At 44.5% G+C, this 14,713-nt stretch overlaps 1 protein-coding gene across 1 annotated transcript in view; it reads right to left on the reverse strand.

Annotated features, from left to right (window-relative positions):
* The window catches only part of RARRES1 (retinoic acid receptor responder 1), a 172,179-nt gene that overhangs the window by 61,073 nt on the left and 96,393 nt on the right, over nt 1-14,713 (reverse strand). Inside the window, exon 2 of the mRNA XM_069618452.1 lies at nt 7,452-7,514. Within this exon, the coding sequence (XP_069474553.1) occupies nt 7,452-7,514 (63 nt within the window). The remainder of the gene's footprint in view (nt 1-7,451; nt 7,515-14,713) is intronic.

The raw sequence follows: 14,713 nt of genomic DNA on the forward strand, positions 1-14,713 counted from the left end.
AGATGAGGCGCGTGTGAGCTTGGATTCATGTCATTTCTGCGTGTTTTTCTTCAACGTGTGTGCATGGTCTTCTCAGCTACGTGTTATGTACAGCACGTGTGCGTGCTCTTAGCAGCTATGTGTTATGTAAAGCACGTGTGCGTGGTCTTTGCAGCTATGTGTTTATTACAGCCGTGTGCGTGGTCTTCACTAGTACGTGTTTTCCGTTAGCTCCTGTGCGCGGTTTTGTGCAACGCGTTTGCGTGTTGGGATAAGGCGCATGTGAGCTCGGAACCGCGTGTGCATGGTCTTTGTAGCTAAGTGTTTTCTACAACACGTGTGCGTGCTCTTTGCAGCTATGTGTTATCTACAGCGCCAGCGCGTGGTCTTTGCAGCTACGTGTTATCTACAGCGCGTGTGCGTGGTCTTTGCAGCTATGTGTTATGTACATCGCGTGTGTGCAGTCTTTGCAGGTACATGTTTTCTACAGTGCGTGTGCGTGGTCTTTGCAGCAATGTGTTTTCTACAGTGCGTGTGCGCGGTCTTCACTGGTACGTGTTTTCCGTTAACTCCTGTGCGCGGTCATCATTTCTGCATGTTTTCTTCAACACTTGTCCGTGTTCGGATGAGGCGCACGTGCGAGTTTGAAAAAGAAAGTGTGTGCGCATTTTGACTGGCACGTTATATTTCAAGAGCGGGTGAAGTAGTTCTGCGCATGCGCTTTACTGCGTGAGCGTGGTCTACACCGCTACGTAGTTTCTTCGCGTTTGGATGTTGTTTAGTTAACACGTTTTTGTGCTTCTTGCAGCCATATTCCATCCCATCCTCATCACCCCTCACCTTCCCAAACATTATTTGATCAGTTTGACGAGTGCAATGTTGTTGTTTTTTTTATATGTTTTGCCGCGATGTCCGTGGACACCGGACGAGAATCCAAGATGGAGGGCGTCTCCAAAAATCTGACGCACTTCACGCTTCACCTCAACAAATCGGAGAGCATGTCATATGTCCGCAGACATCACGCAAGCCACTTGGCCAATCCATGTCCTGTTCGCTGAGCGTACATAGATATCACTAATTTTTGCGCCTTACGTTTTGGTAATTTTAAAGAAAACTACTGGACAGATTTACACCAAATTAACAAAAGCACGCTTTCGGGACCAAGCCGCTGGTCATGCTGCAATTTGGTGTAAATCCGTCCAGCGGTTTGGGCTGTAGGCGTGAGCAAAGTTTTTTTCCCATTATGTCTATGGGAAAAAAATACATTTTGGGAACCTCCCTATAACTTTTCCCCCCCTGGACCAAACCTCACCAAACTTGGCAAAAAAATTCAGAGTGGCCCATATACTTTTCTTTGCAAAGTTTGGTGAGGATTCGTCCAGGGGGAGCGGAGTTATAGGCTGCCCAAAAAGTGCTCTTCCTATGGAACAGCAACTTAACCATAACTACACAGCCACTACCGTGGCCGTGTAATATATATATATGTATATATATATATATATATATATATATATCAGAGAAAAAAAGAGGAGAAAAGGAACCACACTCTCTGCGGGCCGGATGGAGAATCCATTTGAATAAACGTAGCACAGCTCACAACGAAATATTAGTCAAACACGTAATGTTGGATACACAAAAACACAGGTAAAAAAACACGGCCGGAAAGGCGGCAGCAACAACAGAGGCAGGACGCCCGTAAGCACGACCCGCACACATTGCGTTTCACGCTCAACTGAGCGCTTGGTCACGTGAAGAGAGGAAAGACAAAAAGACAAGAGCACATTAATAGTTCACAGATGTAGTCCTTTTGCTATGTCAGTGGCACTGGGGAAGTGCCTGGGGAAGTGAAGTAGGCTGCAGCCATGTTAGAATGGACAAGCGAAAAATGGCCAGCAATGTGAGCCAGGTGACAAGGCAGTGCGTAGTGCACGGAATCTAAATCGTAGCAAAATAGCCAAAAAAACATGGTCAAAGCCGCACATTCCACACCAGGCACACCCAAAGTTCCACTGTGGAATCCTGTTTTATATGCAATTTTCAAAGTAGTAAAGCACAAAAATGTCATAATACGCATGGAGTTGAAGAAGTGGAGATTCCACACACAATTGAAAAACTAGAAAATACATCAATGACAATAAATTGAAGCATAGATCCGCCATTTACCGGCCCGATGATGAAAATAAAAACAGCTCAGATATGTAACACATAACTAGACATTAATATGGCATTCTCATACCAATGGCAGAAGGAGTAAAGTGCTAGTTCAAGCAAACATAGCAGCATGATGATGTGCAAATATCCAGAGCCAAAGTGGCAATATCTACATATGCAAGACTGCAACATACGGCATAGGAACACCAATAGCAGAAGGAATAAAGTGCAAGTGCAAGCAAAGATAGCACCATAGTGATGTACAAATATGCAAGGCCAAGGTTGCAAGGTCTACATGTGCAAAAATGCAAAGTACCACTCTCATTAGAAAAGTACATAGCAGCATCAGAATGTGCACACTAGCAAAGCTAAAATAGCAGCTTAAGTATGTATAAAAATGCAAAATCCACCTCTGGCCATAAAAAGTATACATATTAGCTAAAGATACCAATAGTCATGATTCTAGCACAAGCTGGGGAAAGATTGAAATCAAATATAAAGGGAAATGGCAGCCCCTGTTTATACAATTATGCAAAGCAAAAAGGGCAACTGGATGGCAGCGAAAAAAAGGGGATGGATCCACTGAAGTTTAAAAAAGCAAAAGGACTACAAAAAAGGAATAAAAAAAACAATAAAGAGCTCAGATCCCACAGAATCGTGCTGCAACAGCTCAAAAAAGGCCAAGGATAAGATAAATAGAATAAGAGCCAAGGAAAAACACCTAAACCAGCAAAGAAATCAAGATACATCGAAAAAAGAGAAAACACAATAATGGTTAAGCATATTAATCAAGCTTAGGTGCCCAAGAACGTATAAAGCTCCTCATCCAGATGGTATTACCCAAATTGTTCATTTACAATTTTACAATTGTTCGAATGAACAATTAACCGAATTTAAAGGGTCACAATTGACCTTTTCACAATTGACCGAATATATATATATATATATATGGGTTTTGGGGGGTTTGGCGTTGGGTGGGGGTTGTGGGGGGTTTCCCCCCACATATATGGTACAATTGACCTTCACAATTCGGTCAATTGTGAAAAGGTCAATTGTCATTCGAGCAGTTGTAAAACGAACAATTCGTATACAACATCCAGATTATGTCCATTGGGAAACTTGGTGTCGAAGTCTAAAATTGATCTTGTTTCCAATTGTCTAAGCTTTAAAACACGGTCTCCACCCCTAGGATGAATGGGAATGTGCGCCACTGCAAAAAACGTGAGCAAATCCAGGTCATTCTCATGTACTTGCTGAAAGTGCTTAGCCATGGGGTACGCGGGATCTGAATTTTTGATCGCCCTAAGATGCTGTGGAATCCTGAGTTTGAGCTTGCATGTAGTGCTCCCGACGTACCACTTCATGCAGGGACATGAGAGAACATAGACAACAAAAGCAGTGTCACAATTAATAGAGTACTTAATAGTTTGGTTAAATTTAGTGACCGGATGTAAGAAAGATTTGCAGGCAGTGGCATGAGCACAAGCTTTACATTTAGAACATTTGGTAAAGCCAATGGGGGAGACCGCCATCCAATTGGAAAGAGAAGGACTTTTGTCAATGGGTGGCAGAAAGCTGGAAACTTGCTTGTCTCTGAGCGATGGTATTCTTTTATATGTGATGATGGGGCGTTTGGAGAGCAAGGGGCTCAGGTTTTTATCCAAGATCAAGACACGCCAATGTCATTCAATGATCCTACGAACATTGTTGGAAGCATTATCAAAAGAGACAATGAGTCTCGGTTCATCATCGATGGTGGTTTTATCGGGCTTGGTGCCATACAATAGTTTATCTCTACAAAGTTTACGGGCTTTAATGTAGGCCATTTCTATAGTTCTTTTGGTATAGCCTTGTTGCAGAAAATCAATGGCTGCTTGGGCACAGTAATAATCAAAGGATGCAAGGTCACGAATGAATTCGCGTAGGGAATGCTTCTTTTACATGACATAGGGTGACAACTAGTGGCATGCAGAGGTAGAGCAGTATTGGAGGGTTTTTTATGCAATGCTGTGTGAAAACCAGATCTTTCTAAAGTTACCACCACATCAAGATAGATAACCTCAGTGGTACTATGGCATTCTGTAAAACGTAAATTGGCCAGATTGGTATTAATACTTTTCACAAACAGTTGCCAGTCGATTTCAGTACCCTTTCAGATTACAAACACATCGTCGATATATTGGAAAACTAGATGCAAGCAGGTCACATAGAAAAGTAGCCTCCCACCATCCCATCGTCAGATTTGCGTATGGTGGGGCAAAGGTACTGCCCATGGCAGTGCCCCTTACTTGCCGATAAAAGGCACCCTCAAACAGAAAGACATTGTTTGTGAGGCAAAAAAACAACATCTCTAGAATCATGGAGCTCTGGCCATGGTAGTTCAATGAACGAGTATCCAAAAAATATTTGCAGGCTCCCATTCCCACTTGATGATCAAGGGTGGCCAAAAGAAGCCCCTCCTCCCAAGGTGTATTGGTGATGTGTTGCAAAAAATCCTTAGTGTCCCGCAAATAAGAAGGCAAGAACCGAAACAAAAGGAAACAAAGTCTCGTCAATGAATTGTGCCAAGTGCTCAACCAGGGAACCACATAATGTAACAATGGGTCTCCCAGGTGGGTGAGTAAGAGATTTATGTGTCTTAGGTAAGAAATAGATAGTAGGTACGGTGTGGCAGGAGGGAACAAGGAATTTGGCTAGATCCTCTTCAATGAGGCCAATATCAGCCCACTTGGTACAGAGGCTATTCAGTTGCGACTGTATATCAAGAAAAGGATTTTTTGATAATTTGGCATAGCACAGTCGGTCCCTGAGCTGGTGATTGGCCTCAGTAGCATAGTGGACTCTGTCTTGGATCACTACATTCGATCCCTTATCGGCCTGCTTGATGACAATGTTGGGCAGGTTTTGTAATTCGCCAATGGCCTGAAGTTGTAAGGCACTGAGATTGTGTTTAGCACTGACAGTACTTGTCTGTAATTTTCTCAGATCACTGACACATAAATCATAGAATGCTTCAATACAACCACCCACGGGAAACTGTGGATTAAATTTAGATTTGTTTTTGAGCCTGGTATGTATGTCCCAGTTGGGGTTAATGTCAAAGTCAGTAAACTCAACATTAGCAGGATCAAACTGGGTATCTTCCAGACAAGCTAGATCCATGAGCGATGGAATATCCGAAATGAGGAGGTCAGTACGGCCAGTGCGATGTACAGAGGGCTTGATGACCATGGGATTTGTGCTGAAGAATTTCTTGAGTTTAATCTTGCGAAAAAATGTGTCTAAATCTAGACGTGCCTGAACGTAGTCGAAAGCCTTGGTGGAACAAAAATTGAGACCAAGGGAAAGGACCGAAGTTTGAGGCTTGGTGAGCACATGAGAGGACAGATTAATGATTTGGCAGAGCTTCATGGTGTCGATGGTTATTTTTTGACTCCAGATATATATACGTTTATTTTCTGTGATTAAATCTTTTTTGTGATACACTTGACTTATTATTTTGTGAACCATTCCTATAAAGTGATATATATATATATATATATACTTAAATAATTGTTTGTGATCAGTTTGAAGGGGTGCAAGGGGCACGAGGGTGCTTAAGTTTGGGACTCTTTTTTCTTTTCATATAATTATCGGTCTTCTGACAAATTAGTGTGCACAACTAGAGGCAGTTTACTTATTTTGTACATTGTAGCTGGATGTCATAAAAGATAATTAAGATAATTCTTTGCTTGTCTGCTCATCTACTGATTGAAGTCTGTCTTGGCTATTGAGGCGTTTCTCTGACTGTAATTTACTTTTCTTTAGCCCTGATGAAAGCATTTGAACTAGCTACAGTAGACGCTGAAACACACGCTTCGACTGCATTGACTATGTATGGCCTGTGATTATTATTGATATAAGTGACCCATTCATTATACATTGATTTACCATTTCATCAAGTGATCATACTTATATATTGAGATTGTATGTACATTTTTTAACACATATTCTCATTAGTAATGTATAGCATAATTGGTAATTATTTTTGTATGTCCTATGGCTAATAAGAAATGCGTTAATGGCCCGATTCATGGAAAAGTGTGCATTTCTCCCACAATTGGTGCATGCCGAGAATAACACTGCAAGAGCCTGCACGCAGAATAAAAAATATGTGCCTGCACATTTATGGAATTGACTGTGCAAAGTTACCATACACACAGGTTGCGCCCAGAACACCCCCAACACGCCACATGCAAAACAAAAACAGCCAGAACAGCTACCTTTGCATGCACATCTGTGTGCGAATACATGCACCCTTCAAACAGTGCGTGGGTCCCCCAGAAGCGGGCCTCCATCTCGTGAATCCTGCATGGGGTCCCCTGTAACTGTAACCAGCACTCTGAGGACACGTGTACAGGTACACGGAAAGCATATATATTCCTGGTCAAATTGCATGCGAACTCCGGTAAACAGTCCCTGCACCAAGCTACGCTGTGTATATGCACCCCTAAGTATGATCAGAACCCAGTCTGTGTGTACGCACTCTGAAATCCGACATGCACACTCACCTCCAGAAATGCAATTGCTCTGCGCAAGTTCATACACCTGCTTCCGGACGGTCACATCCATGAATACGCTTTGTCGTGCGCATTTGTGGGCGTGCTAAGTACTGCCTGCGGTCTGTCCCTCGTAACGTCCGCTTTCTGGCTTCTTCTTTGCCATTTTGCGTGTTCCGCCCCCTACTCTGGCACCTACACAGGCCACGCCCACCCCCTGTGTGGAGTCTTGCGCAAGGCACTCAGTCGTTCACAGAGCCGTGCCGAGCCTGCACGGACTCCACACAAGTCCTGGAGAAGTCCTACGCAGTCGGTTTCATGAATCGACAAGTAGTGTTTCGCATGCAGTTTGGCGGGAAGTTCCCGATTTTACACGCAAATAAATCCATGAATCAGGCCCCAAATCTATTGTCAATATTCTGAAATGAACCTGCTTTTATTTCAACACTAATACTAATAAATACTGTTTATTTTTCTAAACAAATACATTCCCAGTTAATGCATTAAATCATCTGTTGCTTGTTGGATGCACAAATAAACATGAACTCAAAGTTTGAGTAATAGTAGATGAAATGTGAAATATTGGTTTTAAAACAGTTCCTTTTGGATGCACCCTGCAGGAACACAACATTTTGATTATGTATCCCCCTCTCCTCTCTCACGGTTGCCCATGGAAAGAGGACTAGTTACACATTGGTCTACAGGCAAAGGGTCCTAGCCATGCACTATACATTTGGATCTGACTGAAATGACTCAAGATGCATATCTAGTATTCACACTTACTTTAGTTTTGAGGTCCTCTGTTGTAAACTGAATGTTGTACTTGCTCCCAATTCCTGGAACATTCTAAAACAAAACAATACAGTGTTAAAGTCACAATGTGGTATTGATTTTATAGAACAAAAGCCACTTTGCTAAGCTCAATGTAGTGCCCATGTTTACCAACAGTGCTTAAATAAAGAAATCTCAATGGAGGATAGCTCAGGGGCAAAGTGCTCACCTTGGAAGCAAGACGGCACGGAGAACGCCAGGTTCGATCCCCGGGTTCGTGCTTAGAAACCTCTGGGTTTTAAGCGTGTTATAAATAACCTATCATATCATGACAAAACCTTTGGACATACTTATTTTTATAAAATAGTCACAACTCCTTTTTTCAAGTAAGTTCACAGAAAGAAGGGCACTCACCCCTACTACACAAACATGTCAATGTTTACCAGAGACCCTTGTTTTCACTTGTGGAAGAACACATATTTTGAATCTTGGACACCGATGCAGAGAACATTGTTTCTGGAAGTAAAGTATTTTAAAGCTGACGCCTTTTGTAGAGTATTTGAATGTAATGGGAAAACCAGGGGATTTGCTTGCATAATCATTTTAATTGGGTATTTTAATATGGTCAATCAACCTTCACATGCAGGCACACATTTCTAAATATTTAAACAGCTCCATGCTCTGCTGCGCAACACAAAATGTGTTTACTTGCGTTTTCCCCAATTTGGAAAGAGGTTTAGACATTGTGGAGCATGGCTAGCCTCATATTAACCAGAAGTATCTGTTCGTGCATGCCGAAAAGAGGTCGTTGCATAAGGCTTTGGCAGCGACATCCTTTATGAAAAATTCGCTTTTTTGGAAAAAAACATGCTTTACATCTGTTACGGCCATGGGAAAAGAGGGAGAGCGTGACATCAGTTCAGCGTGGCTTCCAGGAGGGGGTTATCGGACAGTGGTTCGCTGCTCTGACTGGATAACCCAGTTCGTGTTTAGTACAATTTTAGCAGTCAGATTAACACGCTTCCATTGGAAGAGCTCTAAACCTCTTCTCCCAAAAAAAAAAAATGTTTTCCTTATGAGCTCGAGGTCACCCAGAAGTGAGTGCTGTTTGCTACGGGCAATTGGGCACTCGCAGAACCATTTCCCACACAGTGAAGCAGAACAGGCTGCAATTGCCTCTCATGCGATCTGGAAAAAAACACTTTAAACCAGAACATTAAGGGTTATTGGGGAGGCACCAGTCTCTGCAAAGCGAATGTTCACATGCAGGGAGCCAAATGGATTTTCCGCTGTTCCTTCTTGAACTCCACCTTCTAAATAGTGCTCTGCCAAAGTAGGGGGCATAGGGCACCACTAGTGCAAAGGTGAAACAGCAGGTGAGATTTCACAGCATGAACGCATAGGACCATGGTATATTTGAATGCCTAAAAGCATTTTGAGGAGGCATGCATGTTTCTAAATGTTATATTCCTTCGAATTAGTATACTTGGGCGTTTTATAATGGCGCAATCTCATAGGAAAAGGCTCTATGAATCAGGCCCTTTATGTGCAACTAAGCTTTCGCCCACTAAGTACTATACATCAGACCGTTTTGGGGGTCGAGGTTTTCAAAATCCCAAGGGCCAAATGGAATAAAACAACATTTCTTTTCTGCTTTGCACATATTATTCTGATATAGGTTAGGAATTTTTAAACACGTTTTTTAAGGATTATAATGTTAGGTTTTATCGGGATGCACTCTTTTTAATGACGAATTGTAATGATACCTCTTTTTTGTACAGTTGACACGCCTTTGTATCAAGAGCTCATTTAAGGTGGGAAATTGCTCTGCATAGTGTATAAACCTTTTACCTTGTGTGGTTTGTTTAATTATGTGTTTGTCTTTTTTTGTGGTTTAATTGTTACTGGAGAAATCCGAATCCAATAACGAAAGAAGAATAAAACAACAGTGAAAACACAAGTGTGTCTGTGAATCCAGTGCTTTCTTTCACAAGAGGAGTGTTCATCTCAGCTGACAGTCATCAAAATAAAATAATCCATTTCTGCCCATCTGAGAAGGAAAATGGGCAGCGTGACTGTTTTCCACGTATGGGTTTCCTTTCAGCATCAGCGTTCCACTGGAGCGTGCAACTGGAAAGGGGCATTGCTAGGTGGGGAGGGCAATGCGCTAGAGCTCCCTGGGAGGCGTGCCTTAAGATCCCCTTCCGTAGTGGTGCGCAGTGTACCTCTGGGATCCCAACCACAACGCAACTATTGTTGTGGAGGTTTGGCATTGGCCAATTTAAAACAACCCTGAATTAAACCTCCTAAAAGCTCATCTATTTTTGAGTTGTGTTCCCCTTGCTCCGTTGGCACAGAAATCCAAAAATGGATAATGGGTTCCAATTCCCTGACACTGTGAGATTGTTTTAAGGTTATGGACATCCCTGTTTGACTAAAAACTGGTTAATTTTACATTCTAATCTCAGACTCTAAAATATGTTTGCATATGTCAGATTCTCCCTACGGGGGGGATATCCAGGAGAGTTTGTGTCCTCACTGTAAGGAAGGCTTGGTATCCACAGCCGACACTATAGATGCAAGTTTCAGAAATCTTTATTTGGTATTCTGCTGGGGTTGGGAGATTCCTAACTGGCCTCAACTCTAAAATGGGAGTAGTCTCAACCATTAAACAAATAACAAACAAGTCCAAGTCAGTCCAGTCAAAATAAAAAGGCCTATACTAACAAAAGCTAACCTTGCCCTCCTTCTCAAATGACAAAATGTGTGAAGGGAATACAAAAGGATAAATAGCGTCTCAAAAGAAATGTCAGAATGGCTTAAGTAACAACTCCCTTCCCCACGTTCAGCCCCGCAGGGTCTCGAGAGCTTCTTAAAAAGGATGGGTGGATGGCACAGTTCTGTCAGTCTGCACACTTTGGTTTACTGGTACAATTCAACAGTTCAGGATTGGGCTTCAAGCTGTTAACAGTTCCATAAGTTCTTTAGGCTTCGTCCGCCTTGCCACAAATACTCAGTTCCACTTTTGCCACAATTCAACACAGGCTTCCGTCCGCCGGGCTCGAGCTTCTCTTTCTTCTCACACTTAACCTTTAACTTCATCATAGTTCAGCACAGGCTTCCCTCCATCGGGCTCAAGCCTGTCTTTCTCTTTGTGGGGGTTCCCTTCCCCATGTTTTCCTTCACAATGAACTTTCACTTTCTCACTGTTCAACAGAGGCCTCCCTCCGCCAGGCTTGAGCCTGTCATTCTCTTGGTGGGGGCTTCCCTTCCCCACATTTTATCTTTATCTCTCGTTACTGTCGAAGACTTTTGAGACTGAAAGGATTTCACACACACCTCTGCATGACCACTCCAACCTCTTTTTAAACCATCTAACAATCAACAATCTGCATCACCTCGCAACACCAGTACCTCTTGGTACTTGTAGTTTCTTATTTACTTTTGGCATCTTTCAAAGTTCATATGCAACACCAATGCTTTTTGGTACTTATACGTTCTTACTTTGCCCTCTTGGCATCTTTCAAAGTTCACATGCAACACCAATGCTTCTTGGCATTTCAAAGTTCATATATTTTTACTTTCCACTCATTCAACTTATGTTCTGGATCGCGGTTACTTTCTTGCCTTTGCTTTCCGCTCTGTCTTAACTCAGAACATTTCACAGAGACTTTCGAATGTGTGATTCCGCCTCGCAGGACCACTCTGTTACTTTGTATACTTTTGTCACAATTCAGCAATTGTCTTTTCCACTATGTGTTTTATCTGCACACGTGCAACCTTCATCTCTTGCTACAGTTACTTTTATTCTGTTTAACACAAACCGGGCTTTTGTTGCCTTCAATCACTCACTGGCCGTGTTAATTGGGCTTCTTCTTCTAGGCCTTTTATGTAGAGGTCAAGGCCATTACCAATGCCTCCTCTGCTCCTCCCCAATTCTGTTGTTCACCCGGGAGGGTAGCGGGCTGCCTTGGAGCACCTTGAAGGTTTCTTCTTTCCGCTCACTTGGTTTCAGTCTTAGAATGCTTACAGCTTTTCTGAAAATGTGGATTTCTCGCCTGGCTCTCTCTCGTTTGTCACAACTTCTGGTCAGCCCCTGGGCCTTCCAACTTCAATAGCCTGGTTTACATGCCTGGTTTACATCAGCCCTGAAAGAGCTGCTCTTTCTCGAACCCAGCCTCACTCACAGTGTGCCTGTATGCGCTACCTTTTATCCTGACAGGGAGTGTTAACAAGTGGCAGGTGTGTGTAGTTAAGATTACGTGCCTGACTCTGCCTCATCTCATTAAAGGGACAGAGCTATTGCAAGTCAGTACTGGTAATCTTCCTGGCCTCATTCCTCATCTTCCTCGGCTCAGTAGTGTTGTCAATGTGAAGTGGGGAGGAATTATGGGAGCTGTAATTTCCCATAAAATAAGTAGGGATAGGGGTTGGATGGTTGTTAGATGGGTTGTGGAAAAAGGGGATACCATGTCTCACCATCAGGTGCTTCTCCCACACTCCCTGGGGACTCCCTACCCAGGTTATCCTCCCACGCTTGTCCACCCCCAGGATCGGGATCCAAAAGCGCTGGCCTTTCCCTGACCATCTGAGTACGGGATCCCTGGGGACTAAGCTGTGAAACACCCTCTGTTTTTTCACATCATTCGAATAACTCTGAGCAGGAAATCTAAAATTGTCATGCAGCTTCTTTGAAAGAAGGGCAAGACGTGCCCATCCATGGAAAGCTGCACTTTGGGCCTCTTCCATGCAGCAATGGTACAACGGGCCTCATTACAAGTAAGACGGAATTTCCACAGGAAATACCACTATACTGGTGTAGTGTAACTAACTCTCATATCAGCAGTAAATCCACCAGATTATGGTTGGCGTTTTAGCAGTATTAAATCATCATTCATGGAGCCATACAACTTTAACGGGGATTAGAGCCTTTTCCTCCATTTTTGGAGGTAACGAGGAGGAAAATTCTACAGCACTTGGCTTTTCCTCCATAGCATTACCAACCTCGCAGTATGGTGGTGCAGTGAAAGGGGCAGTGATTCTTTTTTTTTTTTTTTTAAACTTTTATTTTTGTTGGCAGAGGTTCACAGGGTACAGACGATAGGACAACAAGCATATGAATCGAGTGGCTCGCAGAGCTGTCAACGGGCCACAATAGCATCTTTACAATAATGACTGCAATATTTTACAAACAACAGAGGAGGCTGAGTAACATCACAATGCATGGGTGGGTGCCGGGGATGGGGAAGACTCCGAAGTGGCATCAGACAGGTCATTGAGATATGAGGTGAATTCACTCCAAATGTTCTTAGGACGAGAACGAGCAGGCAGTGTAGCCAGATAGTCTTCCTCGCAGTTCCGTGACCATGTGAGCATGCCCAACCATCTCTGAGGGGTCGGGGGAGAGGAACACCGCCAGGCCTGAAGTATACATTTCTTGGCAACCATGCAACTTATGTCTAGAAACTTTTTTTGGCGTTTAGTTTCCTCGGTGCCCCAAACCCCAAATAGGGCTGCTAGAGGGTCGGGATCGACAGTGGTTCCAGTTACAGCACTAAGTGTGTTCATGACCCCACTCCAAAAATCGGACAGCTTGTGGCAGGACCAGAACATATGGAGGTGATCAGCCTCTGTGGCCCTGCAGCGCGGGCAGAGGCGCACCTCGGAGCGAGCAAACCCAGAAGTCCTGTGAGGTGTGTAGTATAGCCTGTTGAGGAGTTTATACTGCATGGCCCGGAAGCGAAAGTTGAAGGAAACTCTTTTGGTGTGTAGGCACATGCCTTCCCATAACCCATCCGGTATCTCTAGACCCAACTCACCAGCCCATTTGTTGCGCGCCCCAAGGATCGGGGCAGGGGAGGCATCCTGCAGGATGTGATAGAGTGATGAGACAACCCCCCGTGCCCCGCCCGAATTGGCAATGTACGCTAAAGCAGGATCGTCTGGGGGTTCGTTCGGGAAGGAGGGCCACATAGTACGGAACGAAGCGCGGAGCCTGAAGTATTGAAGGGTCTCTAAGGGAGAACTGGTGTGGCCCGGCCTCCACGTCTGGGGATCTATAAATTTGCCCTCTGGGTAGAAGTCAGACAGTGCCCTATATCCCAACGCCTCCCAGTGGCGGGTCAAGGCCGCATCGTGCGTGGGTTCCAGGCCCGGGAAGGCCCAGACAGGCAGCCACTTGTAATACGGAGAAGTCCCAGGCGATGGGTTTAGTATGTGTGACCAGGCGAATAATGTCGCGGCTAAGGGGTCAATGGGGGAGTCCGGTGCGTAATGTCGGTGCAGAACTAAGGTCATCAGATTAATACCCGAGGATGCCAGCCGTTCCAGCTTGACGTGAGGGCGACCCGGGGCGCCAGGGTACCAGTGGGTGGCATACTGGGCTTGGGCCGCGAACCAGTATGTAGCCAGGTCAGGGGCAGCCATACCCCCCCGTCTGTACGAGAGTGCCATGTCAGTCCACTTTTTGCGCACCGCACCAGAATGCCAGAGGAACTGTGCGCAGAGCGTGTGAAGATTAGTGAAGTATGCCTTCCCAGGCCACAGGGGCACATTGCTAAAGGTGTACAGGAGCTTGGGGAGGAGGATCATTTTGATCAAGGACAGTCGACCCGCAAAGGACAACGGGAGAGTGCGCCAGCGTGAAATTTTTGTCTCAACAGTTCGCGCCACAGCGGAGTAATTATCGGTAAGTAGGGTGGGTTTAGTGAGGGATACATGTACTCCCAGGTATTTAATACCGTTAGGGGCCCAACGCAGAGGATATTCAGAAGCGGGGTGTGTGGTAATTTTCGTAAGCGGGAAGATCTCCGACTTGGAGTAATTAATCGTGAAGCCAGAATGTGTACCAATGCGAGTGATGTCTCTCAGTATGGGGTTGAGGTGGGTAGCGGGATCCCTGATGTAAAGTAGGACATCATCTGCATATAGAGATATGATTTCAGGCTCCTCTATTAATCTTATACCCTTGCGGGAGTGTCTCGAACGCACATAGTCCGCCATCGGTTCAATCGCTAGTGCGAAGAGAATCGGAGAGAAGGGGCAGCCCTGCCGGGTGCCTCTGAAAAGCGTGAAGCTCTCAGATGTAAGAGAGTTAACGCGAACCCGCGCCACGGGGGATGTGTACAAAAGTCTGATGAATCCTATCATGTTGGGGCCAACACCCATTGTCTCGAGGACCAGCCACATATATTTCCAAGAGACCATGTCAAAGGCCTTCTGGGCGTCTAGCGTAACCGCTACAGCATGGGCGTCCTGGTCTATGCGGGACATGA

This window comes from Ambystoma mexicanum, chromosome 10, assembly GCF_040938575.1.
Source record: "Ambystoma mexicanum isolate Mex_15411 chromosome 10, UKY_AmexF1_1, whole genome shotgun sequence".
Lineage (NCBI taxonomy): Eukaryota > Metazoa > Chordata > Amphibia > Caudata > Ambystomatidae > Ambystoma > Ambystoma mexicanum.